We start from the raw sequence: 21,835 nt of genomic DNA, 5'->3' as shown, positions 1-21,835 counted from the left end.
AGGCTCCATTGATAGGCGCGAAGAGACCACGGTACGTAGTAAAAAAAGCTAAGCAAATGAAAGCGTACACAACCGCAGAACAAAGCACCTGTCAGGATACGCGTGCACTCACCGCCAAGATTCACTCTTCGGAATGTAGTCACGTGGCCCCGATTGGTACGTTCGATTCGCCGTCACTAGGGTGCCTCGATGCCAGCGCCTTCACCACTTGAACCAGTGCACCCTGCCATTCGTTCAGCGGTGCAGCAATGACGCCCGCAGAACCACGACGTTCGTTTGAAAAAGTGCAGGAAAGGTGCAGGGCTGGTTCGTGATTTTGCTGCACCCGCTCCACGGTCGGTGCCGACTTGGTGCAGGTGCAAAGCAGCGGCGCAGCAGACGACGCAGCAGACGAGTACGAGCACCGTTAAAACCCCGCTTACGCGCGTCTGATGTGTCTCCGCAACTGTGGTGTGCATTTACGCCCCAGAAACCGATCATACCTCCAGTTTAGGACCTCTCAAACTTACGCACACCGTGCACATTCGTCAGACATAGCACAACGCCTACACCGCGTCTGCACCTTTGCATTCGTTTCGAGTGTTTCGCTGAGCCTGCACACACACACACACACACACACACACACACACACACGCGCGCGCGCGCGCGCGCACACGCACACGCACACACACACACACACACATATATATATATATATATATATATATATATATATATATAATGTTCGAAAACGTTGATACATTCCTGACACAAATACCTGCATTATATACACCAAAATATTCTTAAGGATGTTTGTCAATATTTTGTTACGATAAATAGTGCAAAATTTTGTAGTGCATGAAAGTTATTATGAATTTGGCAGTCGCGTTTTCCGACTGACATCACGAACTAACTTTACTAGGAGTTTTGTAAATGTGTTTGGTTATTTGTGAAGCTGTGCGCATCGAAGATTTGGGACTGCTAGCTGTTATGTTTGGCGTATCTTTTACCGCTGAGAGTTTGGATACGTTGTGCGCGCTTAGTTCTTCACGCACGACGTCGATACGATTATTATATACTTTCCTACGTTGGGTGTATCTTCCCCACACACACATTTCACCGAGACATATCCCAGCTTATGAGCAGAGGAAAAGTCACAGTACAGTCGGCTATGTGCGATACACATTTTCTATCTGATGTGGCCGGGCGGACCCTTTCAGCCTCAACTATAGCTTCAGACAACAATAGCCATCTAAACATACACACCTATCGCCACAGCGGCAGGTACTGTGTGATTTAATTGCGTCTCGCGCGAATTACACGGTCAATAGTTCAATGCGACGATACAATAGATAACGTTGATTCACTGCATTACATTATTTACAGGGCTTTGGCTGTTCAATCGACTCAAGTGCCCTTCACTTTTTTATAGAAAGTGCGCATGCCGAGGACGGCTTATATACCTGTGAAAAATGTATACCCTTAGGGTCACGTGAAATCAATATTTTCGATGGGCTGATGCGTATTAAGGTACAGTCGTAAGCAAGTAGCCCAGACGCAGAGAACGTTTAATATGAATATTAATGCGAACAGCATTCTTGGCCCCGTCAGAACAGTAGTATTTCAGGCTATCTAGCTATCGACCCACCAAGAATATCCACCGATGCCGAAGATAGTGCAGCCTGAAAATGGTGGCCCGTTCCAGTGAGCATGTGCAATGATTCTATGCCGCTCTTCAATGAACCTGTTCGATGCCAACTTTTGTGACTGTTTACATGTCTGTGGGCTTGCGCGTACTTCACGGCGGCGACGCCAGAAGGCACAACGTGTCCATGAGGAAGCGAGAGAGCTAGAGGAGCCCGGCTGCAGGTACCCGCGTCACAGATGCGTTTCGGCTAATCGAATACTTTGATAGTCATATCGTACATTTGCCCGATTTCTGCCCCATTTCTTGGTAGCTTGGCATGCAGGCTGAAATGAAGGTGCCTGTTCGACTAATGTAATTCATTGAGACGATTGCGTCGCACGGCGCGCGCTAGCTGTGCTAAACGATAAATCTTTTTGCTAATACCGTCGTCTATGCACTTTTGCTCTCGAGTGTAGAATTATCATGATGTGTTGAAAGCATGCGTGCGCATACCGAAGGCAAGATGCTTAATTGAAGTTTAAAGTATTTCTTCCCTCCTTTCCTTTCCCCTCTCTCTAATTTTTTGTATATGATGTATCACGTGAGCTTGGAGTTGCGCTAAAAAGAGAGGGACAGCTGCAGGTAGAAAGATATGATGGACCTAATAGTAAATAAACCTTGAGTGCCCCTTTGGGACACTTGTTACGTCTTACCATCAGCCACATTTAAATGGTATCAGTACTTATAAAAATAGTAACGACCTTTTTTTTTTCTTTTTGACCAATATATACTGGCCGTATTTTTTAACTGCTAACAGCTCAGGCCTGAGTTATTACTCCGGCTCTAAGTTCAATCACTTCTGTGACAAAAATACCCTGACGATGTACCAGGCACACGCAACTAAATGCAGGCCACATGCACCACAGGAGGAAAGAAACGTATCGAAAATTTGGTTCATAACGTACACTGCGGTTATTCAGGTTATCACACCTAAGCACGTGAGACACGAACAGATCTTTATGTTCCGCGAATCGGTTCGCGTGAGGGTGGAGATTCAATATTAATGACAGGTGGTGTCCAAATCCACGGCCCAGCAATGTGCTCATCAACGTAATAAACATTGATCTTGAAGGCCATGCTGTTTCTTGCAGCAGAAGGCGGAAGCGGTTGCGGGAGTCAGAAACACGTCATAGACGTCAAATTCGGCGCTGAGGATCCTCAAAAAGGTATTATCAGGATAAGATAACGCGATATTTAAATGGTTACTTAAGCATATTGCAAATAGGTAGTATTGAATCCATGGCGCATCGACAATTTCAATTGGTATTAGATCTCAAAGGCTATGCTTTTGCGGCCTGCACACGACGGAACTGAGAATACGGCATGGCCGACATGTGTTGTGCATAAACGTTTTTTAGTTTTTCTTTTCTCCACTGCCATGTAGCAACACAGAGCACACACATTCAGTACCTCCATAAATTCGTATACGGTGTCAGCAGTCTATGCATATTTACTACAAGCCATACAAGACTATAAAAGCGCGTGTACGTCTTTGTACAAAGCCCTGCTACCCTAGCTCCTGCTATCGTCGCTGCTTTCCTCGCCATATTTCTGCATACGCCAAGTTTTTTTTTCATTCTTATATTCCTATTCCTATATATTCATATTTCCTTTTTCTATATCTCTTTTTATATCTCTTTTATATTATCTTTTATATCTTTATTACTGTATCTATATATAGCTTAATTTAAGTGTAGTGCCGTGATTATTTTTTCTTTTAAGTTTTCTCTGTAAGTGCTTATATTACTTTATTTGTATGTGTGTATTCAGTGTATAGTTCCTTCATCTTTAATTATATAGTTGTGCCACTTTTTTGATTACTTTTCGTACTTTTGTAGGCCTCGTATTTATTTCTTTGTGTTAGTGTACTTTGTCCTTGGAAATGTCAGCGCCGACGCACGCGTATGTGGAGTATGAGGACGGAGGCAAGGCGATCGTCTCTGTAAGCCTCATAAAGGATTACAGTCCCAACGACATGAACGATTTGGCCTGCAACAAGCGCATTTATTGGAGAGAAAGCGGAAAAGGCTTCGAAGGCGACGAAGGGTACTACTCCGGCAACATCATGGTGTTGGGATGTGAGTATATATCAACTTTCAACACTTCATTTGCTTCGCGGGGGTCGATTGCAGGGCAAAGTTGTGACTGGTGTTGTAGATGTCGCGGGGGGCTTTTCTCGTAGCTGGGTGCTTTTTTTTTTTTTTTTCGTTGAGTCGATATATTGCATTTTTCACAAGTACTTCTCCAGGAGGGCACATGTAACAGGCAAACGGAGGCCTCAGGGAAGCACCTGAGATTATAGTAACAGGTGCAGATCGCGGTGCTTTGCGCTGCATTTCATGCAGCCTCTATGTCGCTAAATGAAGCATGCACACAGCGCTGTGTGCGCGTTCCTTTATTGGGTCCAGTTATCGTAACGAGTCCTGATCGATGAGATTAGTGCTGCGATGTTATGGCGATGACTTTTCCAACGTTATTCCTTCTCGCAGCATCAGTGGTCATAGTGACGTTCCGACCGCGCTAGAGTGGCATAGAATCGGCGTAAGGCATTGTCACATAATCGCGGCCTATCTTAGCATACAACTCACTGTGCGATCGTGGTTATAACATAGGCGGCTTATATGTCATTGATAAAGGAAATGGGAAAATAACTGAAAAAAAATGTAGCCTTGTAGGTGCTCGCCACGCGTTTCTTGGTCTGAAATTGGGCCTCATTGCCGACTCTACCGAAAATTTTTGCTCAACAGACTCTGTTTCTCATTTGACACGTGCGACATGTGTTCAAAAGAACGGAAACCTGCTGCATCAAGACTTAACCTGTGTTAATTAACACACGTTAGCACGCAACATGTTAACGGATGTGATGTGAAGCAACAAAGTGCCCATGCTGTAGTGTGCTTGTTTTGGGGCACTTACTGCTTCCGCTTGTTACTTTTCCTTTTCTGTATGTCTTGTAGAATCCCTCAGTTATATTTAGCGCCTAATGTCTCTACATGTGTCATTATTATTGCTTTTTAATCGGTAACTGCGATGACCATCACAAATGCCATATTTTATTGTAATCAGCATTGTGTTTAAATTATCCTTCAGGTGGCAAAGCTGATCTGATTTTCCGGATGTCAAAGCAGCACAAGCCTGTTCCTATGGACGTGTTTGAAGAATCAAGTGAGAGATATCGGCACAAGCAGAAGCCAGCCCTCAAGGTAATAATAATGATAATAATGCTTTAACAATTGCAAAGTTTGCCGAAACAAATATCATGCAACTTCATTTTCCTCTTGCCATTTACATTATTACTAGGATGTACCAACAAAGGAAAAGCGGCGCCGACTGGAAACTGCCAAAAAATCAAGAATGCAGAAGATCCTTCAGAAAAAATCTGCTGCTGGAGATACGGACTCCAGCAGTGAAGATGAGCTGGTGCCCCGGAAGATGCTGAAGAAAGCGGAAAATGAAATTGCAGCACTCAAAAACAAATTAAGAATATCCGAGCAGCAGAGGATTGAAGAGCGGCAGCAAAACCAGAAACTCCACAGCTTACTCGAGGAGAGGATGAGTGAGCAATAATTTATTTTTAAATGACTGTGTCACTTTGTTTAGAAATTTATTTTTGCAGTATTCTGTGTCGCCTCACAAGCGTGCTGTCAGTCCTTGTGCATGAATGGCGTAGTAAAATGCCTCAGCATGCAAGCTAAGGTTTTAGATTAATGCTAGTCAGTGGAATTGATTGTGCTATGTGTGGACATTTATGTGACAATTATGATTGTGTTTATGTAAATGTGCACCATGCAGATTCCATGGAGGCCTCCATAATTGAGGCACTAAGAAAAGAAGTTCGTGCGGCAAGGCTGCCTTCACAGGTATGTAATGTGGCATGTTGATATTTTATGGGGAGCAAAAGTTCATGATTTTGAAATGTCAAATCAAGTCAGGCACTGTTTCCCATGGACAGATTTATAAATTTGATTACTTGATGATCTAGTTTAACCTTTTGCTGCCGCAATCACACTTCTATCATGACATTTCTTTGGCAGCTCACATAATTTGCACCCATAGTACTTGATATAGAATTTCTCATCTAAGCAGCAGCAAAATAATATTTGTCGATCTGAGTACACGAGTCTAGCTGCATCCTAATAAACAACTAATAAATGACACTTCTGTATTGCTCATGCACTGATCTCACATTTTGCAAAACTTTAGCCTGTTTACCTTTAACCATGGAGGAAGGAAAAGGATAGGTGGGAGCGTACCGCAACACGATTGAAGCCAACCTGGTGACCCAACCTGTGGTCGCATGCCTAAGTTTGCGGCTGGTTTTAGTGTTCCCACTCTGCAGGCAGAGCCACGGCAAGGCAGCTGAACAAGCGTGCACCGAATAAATATTGGCATAGTTACTGGGAACCAAACGTCTTAGCAGATCTCGACCAAAGAGGTCACATGTTGGGCCACCACTGTGGCTTCATGGAGCGTTCGCTTGCCAAGGCTGGCTGCCTGACGTAATGCTCCCTCCTATATCTTTCCTTCCTCCATGCATTTAACTGCACAATTATCAATGCATATCTCTAAGCACGTGGTAATCTAATAGCTACAGCAATTTGTCTAAAGCAGCTAAACCTTTTAATTTGCAGCAAAGCTTTGTTGTGTCAAAAACAAAACCCTACAAGCCTTAATGTCCTTACTCTTTTACCAGTGCCTATTGGAGAAAATGTAAATGGACTTCTGATAACTGTACTGTTCAATTGCCCTTTAGGGTTGTGCTGCAAATGTTTGCAGCGATGATGTGCAGGAAACAGTGTGGGAAGCTCCCATGAAGCCATGTGAGGTGAGAACTTCATTGGCATTGGTATATTTATTTGTTAGAAATGACTATGCATTATGCATTGCTCATTATTTATGTAGTCAGCTTTAAAACATATCTAACTTACCACGAAATGCAAGTGTAAACTTGATGGTATTGAGCTTTGGTGTCGTATATTTTATGCTGAATTATAATTTAAGGTAATCAAACCAAGGAATGGGGAGTGTGTGTTACTCAACAGCATTTCTAGTTTGCATATGTACGGCTTTGTTATGCGCTATGCACATTTCATGCATGTTAGCGCTCATAATACTGCACTTATGGCTATATACTAGTTACTGTGGATGAGCTTTTCTTTGCTTCTTTGCACTTTCCTGCTTGTGTACAGTCTAGCTTCTGTATCACTGGTGAGCACTAGGTAGCATTATTGTGCAATGCATGGAATCCTGCTAATATGTCTGCAGTGTAGATTTCTCAGCGACGAGATCATTACAGTTGTTTTCTGAAATAAAAATTATTTCGCAGTGCAAGAAATAATGTGTAAACTTTCATTAAGGGTTATGTTTCAATGCAGTAGCAGTATAATTAGCAGAGTGGCAAATTGAGTGAATTGGCATTCGTTGTCAAATAAACATAACAGCACTAACAACAAGGGAGAAAAAATATACTACACAGGAAAGTGCCTGTAGCACTAGCTGTTACTTCCGTTTCAAATTTAGCTAAAGTTATATCCACCACTGTGGTTCAGCCACTGCGACGTCCTACTACAGAGCACAAAGTAAAATGAAATAATTATCAGTGTTGTGAGCCACAATCCAATGAAGCCAGAATTCAAAACAGCTCATGCATCTATTTATGTGTACATTGACGAACCTGAGGTTTTAAAAAAGTATCTGGAGCCCTTTACATGGCTTTTCTCATAATCTATGGGATTCACGTCCAAAGGCCAGGTTATTATATCTCCTTTGCATTAAACAGCCATAGGCAGAAAAAGCAGATACTAGCTCATACTTGCTCGCCTATATATTTGGAGGCTATGCACTCACTCGCAGTCATTGGCACTTGCATTCATGAAAGAAAGAAAATCTATTCCCGCATAGTGCAATAACAAATGGTATACAGTATCATGTGGCATTTGCAGTTGCTTGCATAGACACTTAATGGTACCCAGTCATGATAATTCTTGCATCCACAACCATTCACTCACATTACATTCACTCGCACTTGTGGACAGCCACCTATTATACTCTCATTCACTGAAACTCGCTGCCACCAAATTTCATTCATAGTCGTGTTTATCAGCACTCGCTGTTATTCATACGTCCCCTCAAGCTTGTTAACACTCCCATTCATACACACATCCTTGCACCTATCGTTACTCACTAGCACCCTCCTATGCCTGTGAAATAAGCGTGGAGCAAGTACGAGTTGGTATACTTGTGAACATTTTGACCTATACAAATTAAAAAGCTGGTGTTTTTCTTCCAGCGCAGCAATATGCAATAGTATAATAATTCACTACAAGTTTCTGGGGCTTTACTAGTTCTCAACAGTAGTGACAGCATGTAGTGCTCTGCAGTGTTGCACAGTTGTCACACATGAGGCAACATATGGGTCGTAGTATTTCCGCCAGCAAGATGACCTTATGCATTCAGCTGAAGAGCACCATGTAGTGTGACACAAATTTTTACGTGGTTTAAAGCTTCAAATATTGGGTAAGCTTGCTTTGAATTTAGACTGAAGAATGCACACACTTCAGGTTGTCCCCATGCAGCAACCAAATGAACAATCAGTGTTTGATGTTTCTCTTTCCTGTTGTGCTGCATCATTCCTACATTCTGCTCCCAAGCAATCGTTTTTTCTAGCCCAGACATATGTTCAAGTAATAGCTGACAAGCACGCTTCTTGCTTCTCGGTCCAGATCTATGCGTTTTGAGCCATTGGCAAGGAAGGTGGCGGGTTAGGCCCTGTTTAATTTCAGAAAAGGGCTCAAAAAGAACTTTGCCATTGCTCTTAGACACTTCGCATAGCTTCTTTATAGTTCATGTGCTAATGCTGATAAGTCTGTGGCCTACACATTTAAAGAATTGATGTGTGGTGGTAATTGCAATGTGGTTGGTTCCTGGATTTCAGGATAATTTCATTCAGGAAAACCCCCGAATGGCAGTCCATCAGCAGCAAGAGTCTACCACGCTGTATGAGGTATGTATACACAATACATGAAAGCCCAGCTAGTGTGTTTTGCATGGGGCTGTGAAAAATTAAGATCTGGAAATCTGAACAGCCAGAACGAAGACAGATTTGTACGCATTTAGTTTGTACTTTGCAAGCCTAATGTAGCAGCCACGGGACTATAAATGATATTGTTGCTTTCGCCACTTTATCTGAAAGAGCGGATGCTGAAGTGAGTGGGCGAAAGCACTGTCTTGTTAATTTTTATCAGAATAAAATGACCTAGTGAACATTGTCTTTAGCTGTTTTGGATTGCGAGCACTTTTTTCTTGAAGCTAAGCTTTTTTCCTATATTTTTCTATTTCCCCTTTTCCTAAGCCTGTGTTTGGCATGGTTGCTGCTGCTGTGGTATCTTTGTAGGTATGATTGTGGATATGTATATGAAGGTTTATGTGCAAAGATTGCAGGCTCCAGCACTTGGGCTGACATAGCTCTGTATGCTTTCAGACTCACTAATGCCAGTTAGCATGCTATATTCTGGATAAAAAGAAAGTTGCTATTTAAGATGTGGGTATAATGATGACTTGAAGGTATTTTTAAATCACACTGATCTCTTAATGGAATAACATGTTATATCCAGTGGCATGCACCTTGGGTTTAGGCATTCGGCATGTGCCACTGTGACCCAAGGGGGTACAGAATTATTAAATTTAGCTAGATGTGGGCCATACAAACATCATGATGTTGCTTTTGTCATTGTTGCATCGCTGCATGCAGTAGACATCTCACAATATGTATCTGCATCTGCTTTGTTTGGCATTTGCAATATGGCATAACCTGTGAGCAATGCAGTGCATAAAGAAAAAGAAATTGCATGAGACACTTCCGCACATATGTTTATGGTGAACGAACATAAACATTGCATAATTAAAATTACAGGTCCCACAGGGTGAAAGTAAAGACTATTATATGCACCTTTACTTTTATAGCACTTCATTAAGCATGTCACTAAGACTTTGCTTCACGTTGACTCCAGTGTGTCTTGGATCTGCATGATTATTTTTTGGTGTTCTGCATGGGCTGCCACACTGTATTGCTCAGTTGTATTTGTTCTCTAACCTGCATCCATTGTACACCCTTGAGGTACTCGTTGCTATGATGTGCTATCAACTTGCTATTTGTGTTCAGGATTTGGATCTCGGCACTGCCCCAATGGATGAGGCACTGCCAGCTCATTGCGAGTCGGCAAAGCCCAGCTGCGTCCTTGGGCCTCGAGAAGAGGTGGCAGGCAGCCAGGTAGCCAGCCATGTGCCTTCCACCCATGTGAGTGTATAGATTTATCCTGATAATTTGCACCTGCTAAGCCTCTATGCTTGCTAGACAAAGCCTAACGAAGTGTTTATTTCCTCTTGTTAAACATTGTGTCATACTGAAGAACTAATATTGCCATGAATGCACTTGCAGTTGGTCTGCTTGAATTTTCGAATCGTACTTTGTATACTAGTTTGTGCCAACTCATTATGAGAATCGTGCTATGCGGATAGAGCTGTCTGCCTCCTGCTCAGAAGGCACAGTACGCACCTCTTTGGCCTCTGCTTCACGTAGACGCCAACCCCAGGCTGACCCACCCGGGAGAAATCGGTAGTTGCCCTTTCCTATCCTCCTCTCTAATCTTCGTCTTTCTCTTGCTTTTCGATCTTCACTGTTTCCTCTTGGCTTCCTTTTACTTCCACTTTTTCCAGACAGCAAGGGTTAACCTTGTGTGGGATAGCCAACCTTGGTTATAACAGATTTGGTTATAGTAGTGTCGTACAGCTGGCGCCTGCAGGACGTGTTTTTCACGGTCTTGCAGCATCCCCTTGTTGGGCTTCATATGGAGGTGGGTGGTTGGCGGGGCTGCCGAATTTCCGCATATATTTATGGCATGTTCTTTTCCCCCACTTGCTGATCGCCCTCATAAACGAGCGCGCACCGAAGAAGTATTTAGCTTCTATGGCCAACATAGTGACAACTTTACCAAATTCCATGTCATACATTCCGAGAACACCGCAATGTCAGTGAGAATGATCTCCTTTTCTGGTGTCGAAATCAATAACCGATGTTCTTGGTCAAGGCTATAAACTTTCCAAACTTCCAAGTGGAGATCTTCTTTTAGAACTCCGAGATAAAAATCAATATGAAAGGCTGCCGAATCTTGTCTTTTGGTGACGTTCCAGTGAATGTGACGCCGCATCGCACCATGAACACCAGCCGTGGTGTTGTATTTGACAGTGACCTGATTGATCTGGCAGAGGCTGAACTACTTGAAGGCTGGGGTGACCAGAATGTGATCAGTGTAAAACGAATCAAGATGAGGTGCGATGGTAAAGAAATACAGACTAAGAATCTTATTCTCACATTTGGCTCAGGTGTTCTGCCTGAAACAATCGAGGCAGGCTATGTGAAGATCAGGGTCAGGCCATATACACCAAATTTCCTCCGATGCTTTAAATGTGAAAGGTTCGGCCACAGTTCCCAGAACTGCTATGGCTGAATAACCTGTGCCAAATGGCAGCGACCATGAACATCCGTCCGAGTCATGCGCGAACACTGCACACTGAATTGTGAAGGGGAGCACCCTGCGTACTCGCGGTCCTGCCCATCTTGGAAAAAAGGAAAAGAAATAATGGCAGTCAAAATCAAAGAGCATATTTCGTTTAAAGAGGCACGCAGGCATGTATCCTTCTTGCCAAAGTGGCGCGTCGGGGCAGTGCCACATCTGCCTCCAGCGGCTGTCCGGCCCATACACAGTGAGCCGGCAGTGCCGTCACCTGCCCCCTGGGCGGTTGCAGCTGGCGCTGTTCCACCGTCCGAGATGAAGGGGCCATCGACCTCTGGGCTGGTGGCCTCAAAGGCCTCATCACTTGAGAAGAGGCTTTCTCGACAAACAAATCGCTCTCAAGAGCCGGTGTCCAGCGTCTCGCAGGAGGCGATGGACACAACACTTAGTCAAACGGCACCACCAGCGCCTTAGGAGCGGCGAGAATCTTGACCGTTCCATAACAGAGAAACATCGCATTATGGGACCGGCAAAGGGCCCTGTAACCTAACTTTTCTTGTTAGACACACAGCACTAACCTCGTTCCCATATGGATACGCAAATATTACAATGGAACGTGAGCGGACTTCTTCACAACCTTGACGATGTTAAAGAACTCCTCCGCAAATTCACTCCAAAGGTGCCGTGTGTACAAGAAGCACACCTAAAATTAATGCAGACCAACTTTCTAAGGCAATATGCCACTTTCCGCAAAGACCGTGATGATGCACTCACCTTCTCGGGGCGTGTAGCCGTAATAGTCTATAAGGGCGTTGAATGTCGGCAAATAAATCTGAACCCCCCTCGAGGCAGTTGCATTACGAGCTGTGCTATTTGGTCACCTAATCACGGTTAGTTTGATGTACGTCTCCCCTTCCTGTCAACTTACTAAAGCAGAGTTTCACAGCTTGATCGATGAACTTCCTCCACCATATATAGTCGTGGTGATCTAAATGCACATAGGCCCATGTGGGGCAACACGTGCGGATGCGTGTGGGCGCCCGATAGAAAATTTTGTTTTCTTCAGGTGCATGCTTATTGAACAAAACAGAACCAACATACTACACTGTTACACATAAAATATACTCGTCCATAGACTTGGGCATAGTTTCGAGCTCACTGTTTCCGTACCTGGAGTGGTATGTTCTGAAGAACCCCTATGGGAGTGACTACTTCCCAATTACATTAAAGGTAACAAAACCAGATGCATGCTGTCCGCATTTTCCTTGATGGAACCTCGAATCAGCAAACTGGGAACTTTTTCGAGAACTCGCATATTTAGGCGGTGATGACAATTCTGATTTTAACGTAGATGATGCTGTGGCATACCTAACTGATTGTGTTATTGATGCTGCAACAAAATGTATTAAACAATTTAACGGACTGGCAAAGAATCGTCGCAACCCATGGTGGAATGACGAATCTAGGAAAGCCCTCAAAAATCAAAACAAAGCTTGGGGATTGTTTCACAATTCTCCAACAGCTGAAAACCTTATTTCATTGTGGCCAGAATATTGTCTCAGGCTTTTGCTATCCTGAGGTTTGACTGTGTTAATTGAATGCTACACTAATGAACTTGTTTGGCGTGGGAAAATTTGTGTTTATAGCATTGAAGAACCATTTATAAAAAGAAAGAAAACTTTTAATGTATCTCCAGATAGGTTCTGCTTACGTAGTTTGTAGTTTACTTTTTGCCTGTGGCGATGCTGGCTAGTCTTATAGCACGTGCTTGATGCACAAGCAATGTGGAAATGAGGTATAATCACATTCACTGATTATGCATGCTTATTGTATGCAGTCTTCTGTAGGGTATTCTTTCTAATGTCAGGTTTGATATTTTTTGTGTAAAACAGAAAAACTAGGAAAGGTAGGTTGGCTAACCACATAGGTGTGCTGCTTTTATTTCAGGGGCCAGTCCCAGCACCTGCAGAGCTGGGTGTGGAAGCTCCACTCTTCACACCAGTTGGTGGAAAGGCAAGCTGTGTTTGCTTATCTGAATCAAACTAGTTTATGTCATTATAAACGAGATTATGTGCCGAGTACTTTACTCGGTACTAACTGTGGAGCTTAGTGTATGCAGTTGTCAAAGCAGCCAGTACAGCAGTGTTCTGAAAAAATAACAGGTGCTGACGTGCTAGTATTTCAAGTTCATTCGCAGTGCATATAAAGATTGTCATTATTCCACTAAAATTCGTATTTCTGGGAATGTACCACTCCTACAATTGTTTTATTCGTCTATTAAAACGAATGCTCTGCTAGCAGTGGTGCATTGCTGTGTGAGCAGAAAAAGTCGACATCAATCGTCTATGAGCAATGGTTTATGAGAGTACTTATGTACAATAATACCTTGTTAACTGAAAGTAGTAAAATCTGGAAAAAATTTTGAGACAAGTGAATTTTCCAGATAATCAGTCGTGGAAATTGCAGTGAAAAGTTGAGTTCGTTTTAAAAAATTTACTGCTACTGACAAGCTTTTCAACAACAGCTAAACATAAAGGTTTCAAAGAAATAAATAAAAACATGCCAGAGATATCAATCAGCTCCATTTTGTGGCACTGCAGTCTTATTCTGTGCATGAAAAGTGCATAGGGCTGGTCTGCTTCGTGGTAGCTCCTGGACCTAGAAAAGCGTCCTCGAGCCGCTTCACACATCGCACGAGCTGATCGTTCCCGACGCTGCATTTAACTTTATTTCGCAGCAAGTGAAGCACGTTTCTTGTTTCAGCAGATGTCGGCGCCTTTTTAGGTCTTTCATTATCATTGCCTTCACCGCCCCTTCCGTTTGTAGCCATCCCAGCGATTTCGGTGTCAGTAAATTCACCTATCACCGGTACATCCTGGTTGCATAGCACACACTTGTAAATGCTCATGTCACTTTCTACTATGCAACACACGTAGCACAGACTTACAGGGAACCCTGCCACAGAAAGCAACATGAGCATTCACAAGTATGCGCTATATGCAAGCAGGGCATACCGAAACGCATGCTGCACATGGGTTTTTATTCTATTCTGTATGGACTAAAATTCAGTGCCGCAAGCATTGTGTAGAATAAAGGTAAAATGGAAATCGGACCTCTGATGGTAAATTGCATGCGTTGCACAAAGCGAACACAACGAACTGTGTCAAGCATGCTATTTTGCCGGGCCTGACTCTGCTCATGTCTCTCCCATCACATGATGTGCTACATGGTTGCTTGACAAAGTTGTTATGCCACTAGGTTCTGAGTTCACATCCTAGGAAGGTGTCCACTTTGTGGTAGGTGCAGCAGTCTTGCGTGAAGCTTGTTTAACGGTCCTGCGGCAGAGTTCTTGTTCCACTCCTAGTGAAGATTTTGAGGTATCCGCTATTTGGTCCAAAAATAGTTCGATGCCTTGGAAAATTTCCACAGCTGATTTTTTTTTTTAGATATGAGAGTTTGAGTTAACACGGTATTACTGTAGTATGATAAGGCACCTCAGGAGTTCTTACCATGTTTACTAAGTAGTGTGCCAAGGCCTTGATTCAGGCTAGTTGGTCTCGTACTTGGAGCCTCAATATCGGTTAAAATGCAGGGACAGATAAATGACTACCACATATGGTGCCAACTTCCAACTGCTTATTTTGGAAAGGAAGATGTCCTTTTATGGACTCTCCACACATCCACAGTGGTGTGACATCCTGTAAATGACAGCACGCAAACATCACTTTTTAATTAAGCAAGTTCTTTATGGGATGGTGACAGGGACGTAGTGCTGACGCACCTGTCTGCTAAGTACAGAGTATGAACAGCTTCTATTACCTCGCATGTCAGCTGTTGTCTGGCTCTGCCCACGATACTGCACTGGTCAAACGAATGTGCAACCACACTTTCTACAATATTGGCCCAGTGACTCACTGCCAAATTTCTTTACACTGTTATTATGCTCCCGTAGCCAATCATTCAGGCATCATCCTGTTTGTCCTACATAAGATCTAAAGCATTGCAGGTGTAAGTGGCAGATGACGCAGTGGTGTTTGGCAACAGCATTCAGGTTAGTCATCCAGAATAGCCTTGCTAGCTTGTTAGGTACAGAGAATACTAGTTGTACATTCAATCGCTGGCCAATCTTTTTTGAGTTGTGTGATAACTTATGTATTTAATAAAAAGAAAAGCCTCGCAGTTAAAAAACAATTTGTCCTGGTCCGGGACTCAAACCCGGGACCACTGCCTTTCCGGGGCAGCCGCTCTACCATCTGAGCTAACCTGGCGGCTAGCAGGTGGCAGGGCGAAGTCGAATTTGTTGACACCTCGAAGCAATTAAAGGCAAGAGTTTGACCTAATAATTCTGCAGAAAACCGCAAGGTAAATAGGGGTGTGCCAAGGCATTGATAATCCGCAACCGCAAATCATTCGCAGCCACGACTGTAGGCAACATTCAGTATGAGAAAAGAGAGCAAAAATCAAGTTTGGTTTAAATTTTCTCGGCTGCTAATCAACCCCTTTTTTTCTGCAAGAATATCTTGGCAATTGCTATGAACGGTTGGATGTCAGCTTTACCCTTTATTCATTACTTCTCTCCAACTTGCGGGTTTCTGTAGAACTATTAGGTCAAACTCTTGCCTTTGCTTCGAGTTGTCAACAAATTTGACTTCGCCCTGCCATCTGCTAGCCGCTTGGTTAGCTCGGATGGTAGAGCGGGTGCCCCGGAAAGGCAGTGGTCCCGGGTTCGAGTTCCAGACCAGGACAAATTGTTTTTCAACTGCGAGGCTTTTCTTTTTATTAAATACATAAGTTGTCACACAACTCGAAAAAGATTGGCCAGCGATTGAATGTACGACTAGTATTCTCTGCACCTAACAAGCTAGCAAGGGTATGCTGGATGACTAACCCAAATGATGATGCCAAACTCCACTGCGAAAAAAGGCGTGAAAATAAGTTTGTTGATTGTGCCTCGTGCATCATCAGGCAATTACACCTACAGTGCTTTAGATTCTCTATGTAGGACAAACAGGATGATGCCTGAATGATTGGCTATGGGAGCATAACAATGTAAAGAAATTTGGCAGTTAGTCAGTAGCGTGCCATTGTAGAAAGTGTGGTTGCACCTTTGTTTGACCAGTGCAGTATCGGGGCAGGGCCGGACAGCAGCTGACATGTGGTGCAATAGAAGCTGTTCATATTAAGTACTTAGTAGACAGGTGCGTTTACATTGTGCCCTTGTCACTATACCATAAGGAACTGGCAGCATACGTTCTGGAGAGAAAAAATAATAGAGTAATGCAGAATGTTGCAGGAAGCTCATTGCATAAAAGATATCTGATAATAGTTTAAGTCCTGCATCTGTTGCGCTACCCAATAAAGAAAAACCCATGCTAACGGTTATATCCTACATGTGCGTGGAATGTGGTCTGGCGCAAGTACCATGTGTTGAATAGTTGCTTATGCTATTGTGTAAGATTTAGAAGCTTTTTTTTTTCAATGCCATGAAACCAGTTGAAGACCAGTGCCCTTTCTGTCCTGTCATCCTTTCTGCATTATAAGACATTTCTTTTTTCCTCCAGAGGATGAGTACTTCTATTCAATTAGTTCAGCACTGCACGTGACATTAGGTATTGCCTAATGACTCGGGCTCTGAGCAAGGTGTGCGACTATTGTGCAATGCAAAAGAGCAAAAGCAGTGCCAGTGTCCAACTGAAATGACACAGCAAGTCAACATTGCCTTGTCATTGGGGGAAATTGTACAGGGATGCCAAAATGTGTCATACCTTGTTGTGTCTTTATTCTCGCATTAGCTAGCTGCCTTGCATGACACTGCATTGGCCACCTGCCTTCAGAACTGCATAATTGCCCTCTGTAGTCGTGATGATCATGACCACGGTTTCGTTCGCAGCTGTTGTGACAAGTAGTAGTTTCATTGTGACTTGGTGCAATGCATGCAGTCTCACAAACATGGTGGCTATCGAGGATAGTGATTGTACTGTGGCCAGGCTTGCATCCAATCAGTCAGTTACATTGAGATTGTTGTACAATCTGTTACAGCCAGCTCAGTGGTGAAAAAATTATCGGGATGGACATGTGGTAGTGAATAGCATGCCTCCGACAAAGATGCGGCCAAGTCTTGTGCTATGACTGCACTGCAAAGAAAGTACTTCCTCAAGGCCCTTGCCGCTGCGAGCAGTATGATCAGTCGCGAAATGACATCTGCAGCTCCTGCACTGCTTATATGTGAAGTAGAAACAGGATTTGCGGATTGATTCAGTATAAAAGTGTGTTGGCGTGAACATTTGTTTTTTTTTTTCTTTTCATACTCTTAACAATTCAACATTTGGTTAATTCAGAATTTAGTTCCAGTCCTGTGAAATTTGAATGAATGAGGTTTTACTGTATTACACCCCTTCTTTCACCGCATGTGTAATTTGAGCTCACTGGGGTACTGCAAGAACTGTTTTCAGCCTCAAGGGTAAGATTGCTAGCTCTGGGACAAGCAGCTCCTTAAGCGTGCAATAACTTAATTTTACTGTGGTTTTCTACTCTTCCCATCTGCTTCCCTAGACTTTTTCTCAAGTCTAAATAAAAACTAGTATATCCCGTACAAAAGGTGCTTGTCGCTGACTGTGGGATTAAATGTGGTGAATCCTCCGAGGTAGAATTGTTGTCCCTAGGCCATTATCAGTGAAGCTTCATCGACTAGGGCTTCCTACAGTCAGGGCGTAAACTTTGAACCTTTTGCATATATCTTGGTTTTATCCTTGAGTGCCATCACTGTGTTTGGCAATCTACTTTTCCTTAATAACTGTTACCTTTTTTATCCATTATTTCAAGAACAGAGACTTTTTCTGAGAGTACATATGCTCTTTTGTATTTCAGTAATTAATCTCTTGCAATTTTTATCTTTTGTAGGTTCACATTGGAAATGGGTTATTTATTTGTGCCGACAAGTGGACGTGGGTCAATCAAGCAAAGACTGACAGCACATTTGCCAGGGAGGTTGCCCGTTGCCTGTGGCAGCCACATGAATTGGTCGGCAGGAGTGTCACGGGCAAAATATGTATGCGGAAACTAAAGGAAGGTGGCGAGGCAAAGCCAGCATTAACACCAGAGAAACTTGGTGCAGTTCGAAGTAAGTAGACCCTGTCCTGCTAGCTCATGTTTTCATAATGATTGCGAAGTGTTTTGAAGTTAAAGGAGCAATGCCTATCACATGGTGCTATTTCTGCACGAATAGAATGGGCTGTCGGTAAGATGGGGTTGTATTGAGGTGATCTTCTTATATGGGCCGACATAGTTTACATCTACACATCAGGGGCATGCATAGCTGTATGTGCATATTTAGTGATGCGCTCTTGCTAACAAAAACTATCACTTAGTTTCTTTAGTGGTATTATAGGTGCATTAATCTTTCCTATTAATAGTTCTGCACTGGCATCTATGCAGTGTTTTCCATGTGCATATTCCGCGGTGCGGTAGCGAAAAGCTGTGTAATTTGTGTAGTCACTTGCATGAGCTGGTATATACTTGATAATTTAATGTAAAATATGTGTGGAAATGTATTAGACTATTTCTGTGGTCTTTTATTGCAATTCTGCAGCCATTTATATTGTTTGTAAAACATGAACATTTCACAGAGATGGGAGCAAGACAATGCGAGGACGAGCGCTTGCTTTCAACTGCTGTGGTTAATGTTGAAATATCAATTTACGTTGGTAAAAAACTCGTAAGCCTCCGTGTTCTATTTTTGCGGTTTCTCTGTGAGATGGGGGGGCGGGGGTCACGCTTTACACTCAATATCGTGCCAGAACTAGCCCAATCAGTTACGCAGTGGAGCCACCTACTGTGCATGTCAGTTCCAATGGCTTGTGGAATCTAACAGGGCATGCTTTGTTTGCATTTTTTGTGCAGAGTCATACGAGCACTTCGTGGCGAAGCATCCGAGCTCTGTGGACACAGAGGCAAGGAGGCTCAAGGACTTTAACAAGCACCTGGCCACCATGCTGCGTGACGCAAAATAAAGATGGTTTGTGCTGCGTGCCCTAAAAAGTGTCCTCTTTGTCTCGGAGCTGGCTCATTGCCCGACTCACGTACGTGCGATTGAAATTCACTCGCTGCAATGTTGGCAGACGATGTTAGTGTGTGCAACTTCATCAGAAATATTGCATGAACAAAAGAACTCGTTCAACACAAATGAGAACACTTGTACAATGTAGCTAAATAAGAATAGCGTCTTTTGCATAGCTGAATGAGAACATTTTCATGTAGCATACACAAACGAGAACGATATCGTTGAGCGTAGCCATGCGAGAACGATCTCGCTTACTGTAGCCATACGAGAATCTCGTTCAGTGACGATGTCCTCTCGTACACATGTGACATACGATATCGTAGAGACTACGATATCGTAGAAGCAATAATAGCGTAGAGAAGTTCTCGTTCAATTATCATACATATTTTTTCAATAGGGATAGGAAGCAGTTTTTCAAGTTTCTTTGTTTAAAGTTTTTAAAATTTGTTTTTTGTGTGACTCATGGCCATGTTCAAAACAATGGAGTTAATGCACTATAAAGTAGGAAATATTTATCCAATCATAAAAGTTCTTCCTATGTTGGGAAGCTTGTGCTTTCTGCAGCTGTTATTTGTCTATTGTAGTAAGAACAAAAGACATTGTAAAAGACATTGTTTTCTTAATTATGTAACGACATAATGAACCTACAGAAAAAATAGCTACGTTTTTATAATCAGGAGAACAAACTGCCAATTTTTATCAAGTTTGGTGCATAAATAAGTAATGATAACTTTTAAGGGGGGAGCCGGGTCTTGGAGACGAAAAAAATCGCGAAAAAACCGATTTTTCAATTTAATTATTTTTGGATTTCTTACACTTTCCTGCATCTATTATGGAAAATTCAGCCCCTGAAAACGTTTTATAACTGTAATATTGGCTATAATATAACTCAAACGACGAGGATCGCGCGCAAGCAAAGCGCGAAAATCACCCGTTTTCAAGCGTCCGCGATTTCAAAACCCCGCGGCAGATCGCGGCCATCTTAGTCTCATTCGAAGGAGCATCTTTTCGGCTTGCTTTCCCTAAAGTGACCAGACGTCCCGATTTAGGCGGGACAGTCCCGCTTTTGCAGCCATGGTCCCGTTGTCCCGCTTTGGCTTTCCCGAACGAAGCGTTGGTTGATAAATAGCTCTCAGGATCATCTCCTTTGAAACATGGGCGGTGCGAGCAATGCGAGCAAGTGTATTTTTTCCTTTTTCTGCTTTCCAAGTCGTATGTTTTCGGAACGGCCTAAAAAGATACCTTGTCTCCATCACTAGTGGCTTTATCCGCTCTATCCATCACAGTACGGCAGCACTGCCTGACCGTGGCCTCCCCAAACTCTCGTCTGCTTGCATGGCTAGCTGGATATTGGATAGGCCGGACAAGGCTTGCTTCCGTGCTAGCTCGGAGGCTTGCGTTGTCCAGCGAGCCGCAGCCATAATCAAAGTCAACTGTCCCAATTTGTTGATGGCATGGTTGACGGCGCCTCGAAGTGGCTTTGTCAGCTTTGTTTTTGGGTTTTCGACTTGTTTCGTCGTGTTGGCGGCGACAATGCCCAAACGCAAGTGCAAATTCACAGAACAGCTGGGAAAAGAGCATTCCTTCATCAAGAAAACTAAGTCAGAGGCGGATGTGCGCTGTGATGCATGTGGGGCAGACTTTTCAGTCGCTCACGGTGGACGTTCGGATGTAGTAAAACACATCAGCTCTGTCAAGCACAAGCAGTGTGTGTCGGCGGCTGCTAGTTCCAGTGCAGTAACCTGGTTCTTCAGACAGGAACGTGCCGGGGAAAAGGAGCTCCAACTTGCTGCATCAGAGGGTGTATTCGCCTTCCACACAATCGCTCACAACCATAGTTTCCGATCAATGGATTGCACTTCAAAGCTTATGCAGAAATTGTTAAATGAAAAATTTTCCTGTGCTCGCACAAAGGCAGAAGCGATTGCTTTGAACGTGCTTGCCCCGTCTGCAGAGGAAGAATTGAAGACAGACCTGCAGGAGGCTAAATTTATCTCAGTGTTCTGTGATGCTTCCAACCACAAGGATTTGAAGGTGCTCCCAATAATGGTGCGCTATTTCACCGCTGCTGCAGGAGTGCAGACGAAGCTCCTTGAGATTAACACCTTGCCAGGTCAGACTTCGGCAATGGTGAGCCAGTACATAATGGACGCACTCGAAGTCAACCAAGTCGCATCAAAGCTGGTTGCTTTCAGTGCCGACAACGCAAATTGCAACTTTGGCGGTGCTGCGCGAAACGGGAAGAACAATGTGTTCTCGAGATTGCAAGATTCTATGGATCACAATATCCTCGGAATTGGCTGCGCTGCGCACATAGTGCACAACACCGTTCAGACTACTGCCGATTGCCTACCATTGTATATTGAGGCCGTGATGGTGAAAATCTACTCGTATTTTTACATTTACAGGGTGAGGATGGAGTCTTTCAAAGAGTTTTGTGATTTTGCATCAGTGGAGTACCAGCAGCTTCTGGGCTATAGCAAGAGCAGGTGATTGGCATTGATGCCAGCTGTTGAGAGGGTCCTAAAGCTCTATCCAGCTTTAAAGGCATATTTTTTGTCCATAGACAAGTGTCCGTCTCTCATCAAGTCGTTTTTC

At 43.4% G+C, this 21,835-nt stretch overlaps 2 protein-coding genes across 2 annotated transcripts in view; one reads left to right on the top strand and one right to left on the bottom strand.

Annotated features, from left to right (window-relative positions):
* Positions 1-21,835, bottom strand: part of LOC142574901 (uncharacterized) — a 66,576-nt gene that overhangs the window by 23,770 nt on the left and 20,971 nt on the right. The window lies entirely within an intron of this gene.
* Positions 3,549-19,187, top strand: LOC142573834 (uncharacterized). The gene is made up of 10 exons (XM_075683072.1): positions 3,549-3,744; positions 4,757-4,869; positions 4,967-5,222; positions 5,459-5,526; positions 6,420-6,491; positions 8,601-8,669; positions 9,828-9,962; positions 13,126-13,191; positions 18,079-18,298; positions 19,078-19,187. Exons 1-10 carry the CDS (start codon positions 3,549-3,551, stop codon positions 19,185-19,187), a joined length of 1,305 nt encoding a protein of 434 aa, XP_075539187.1.

This window comes from Dermacentor variabilis, chromosome 3, assembly GCF_050947875.1.
Source record: "Dermacentor variabilis isolate Ectoservices chromosome 3, ASM5094787v1, whole genome shotgun sequence".
NCBI classification, from domain to species: domain Eukaryota; kingdom Metazoa; phylum Arthropoda; class Arachnida; order Ixodida; family Ixodidae; genus Dermacentor; species Dermacentor variabilis.
Note: the sequence above shows the minus strand (reverse complement) of the source record. Positions and strands in the feature narration are given on the sequence as shown.

Bases quoted from the DNA above. Each gene is read 5' to 3' on its own strand.
- LOC142573834 (XM_075683072.1), top strand. From the start codon at position 3,549: ATGTCAGCGCCGACGCACGCGTATGTGGAGTATGAGGACGGAGGCAAG. The intron at 5,223-5,458 runs GTGAGCAATAAT...TGCACCATGCAG, and splicing joins CTTACTCGAGGAGAGGATGA to ATTCCATGGAGGCCTCCATA. The intron at 9,963-13,125 runs GTGAGTGTATAG...CTTTTATTTCAG, and splicing joins GCCATGTGCCTTCCACCCAT to GGGCCAGTCCCAGCACCTGC.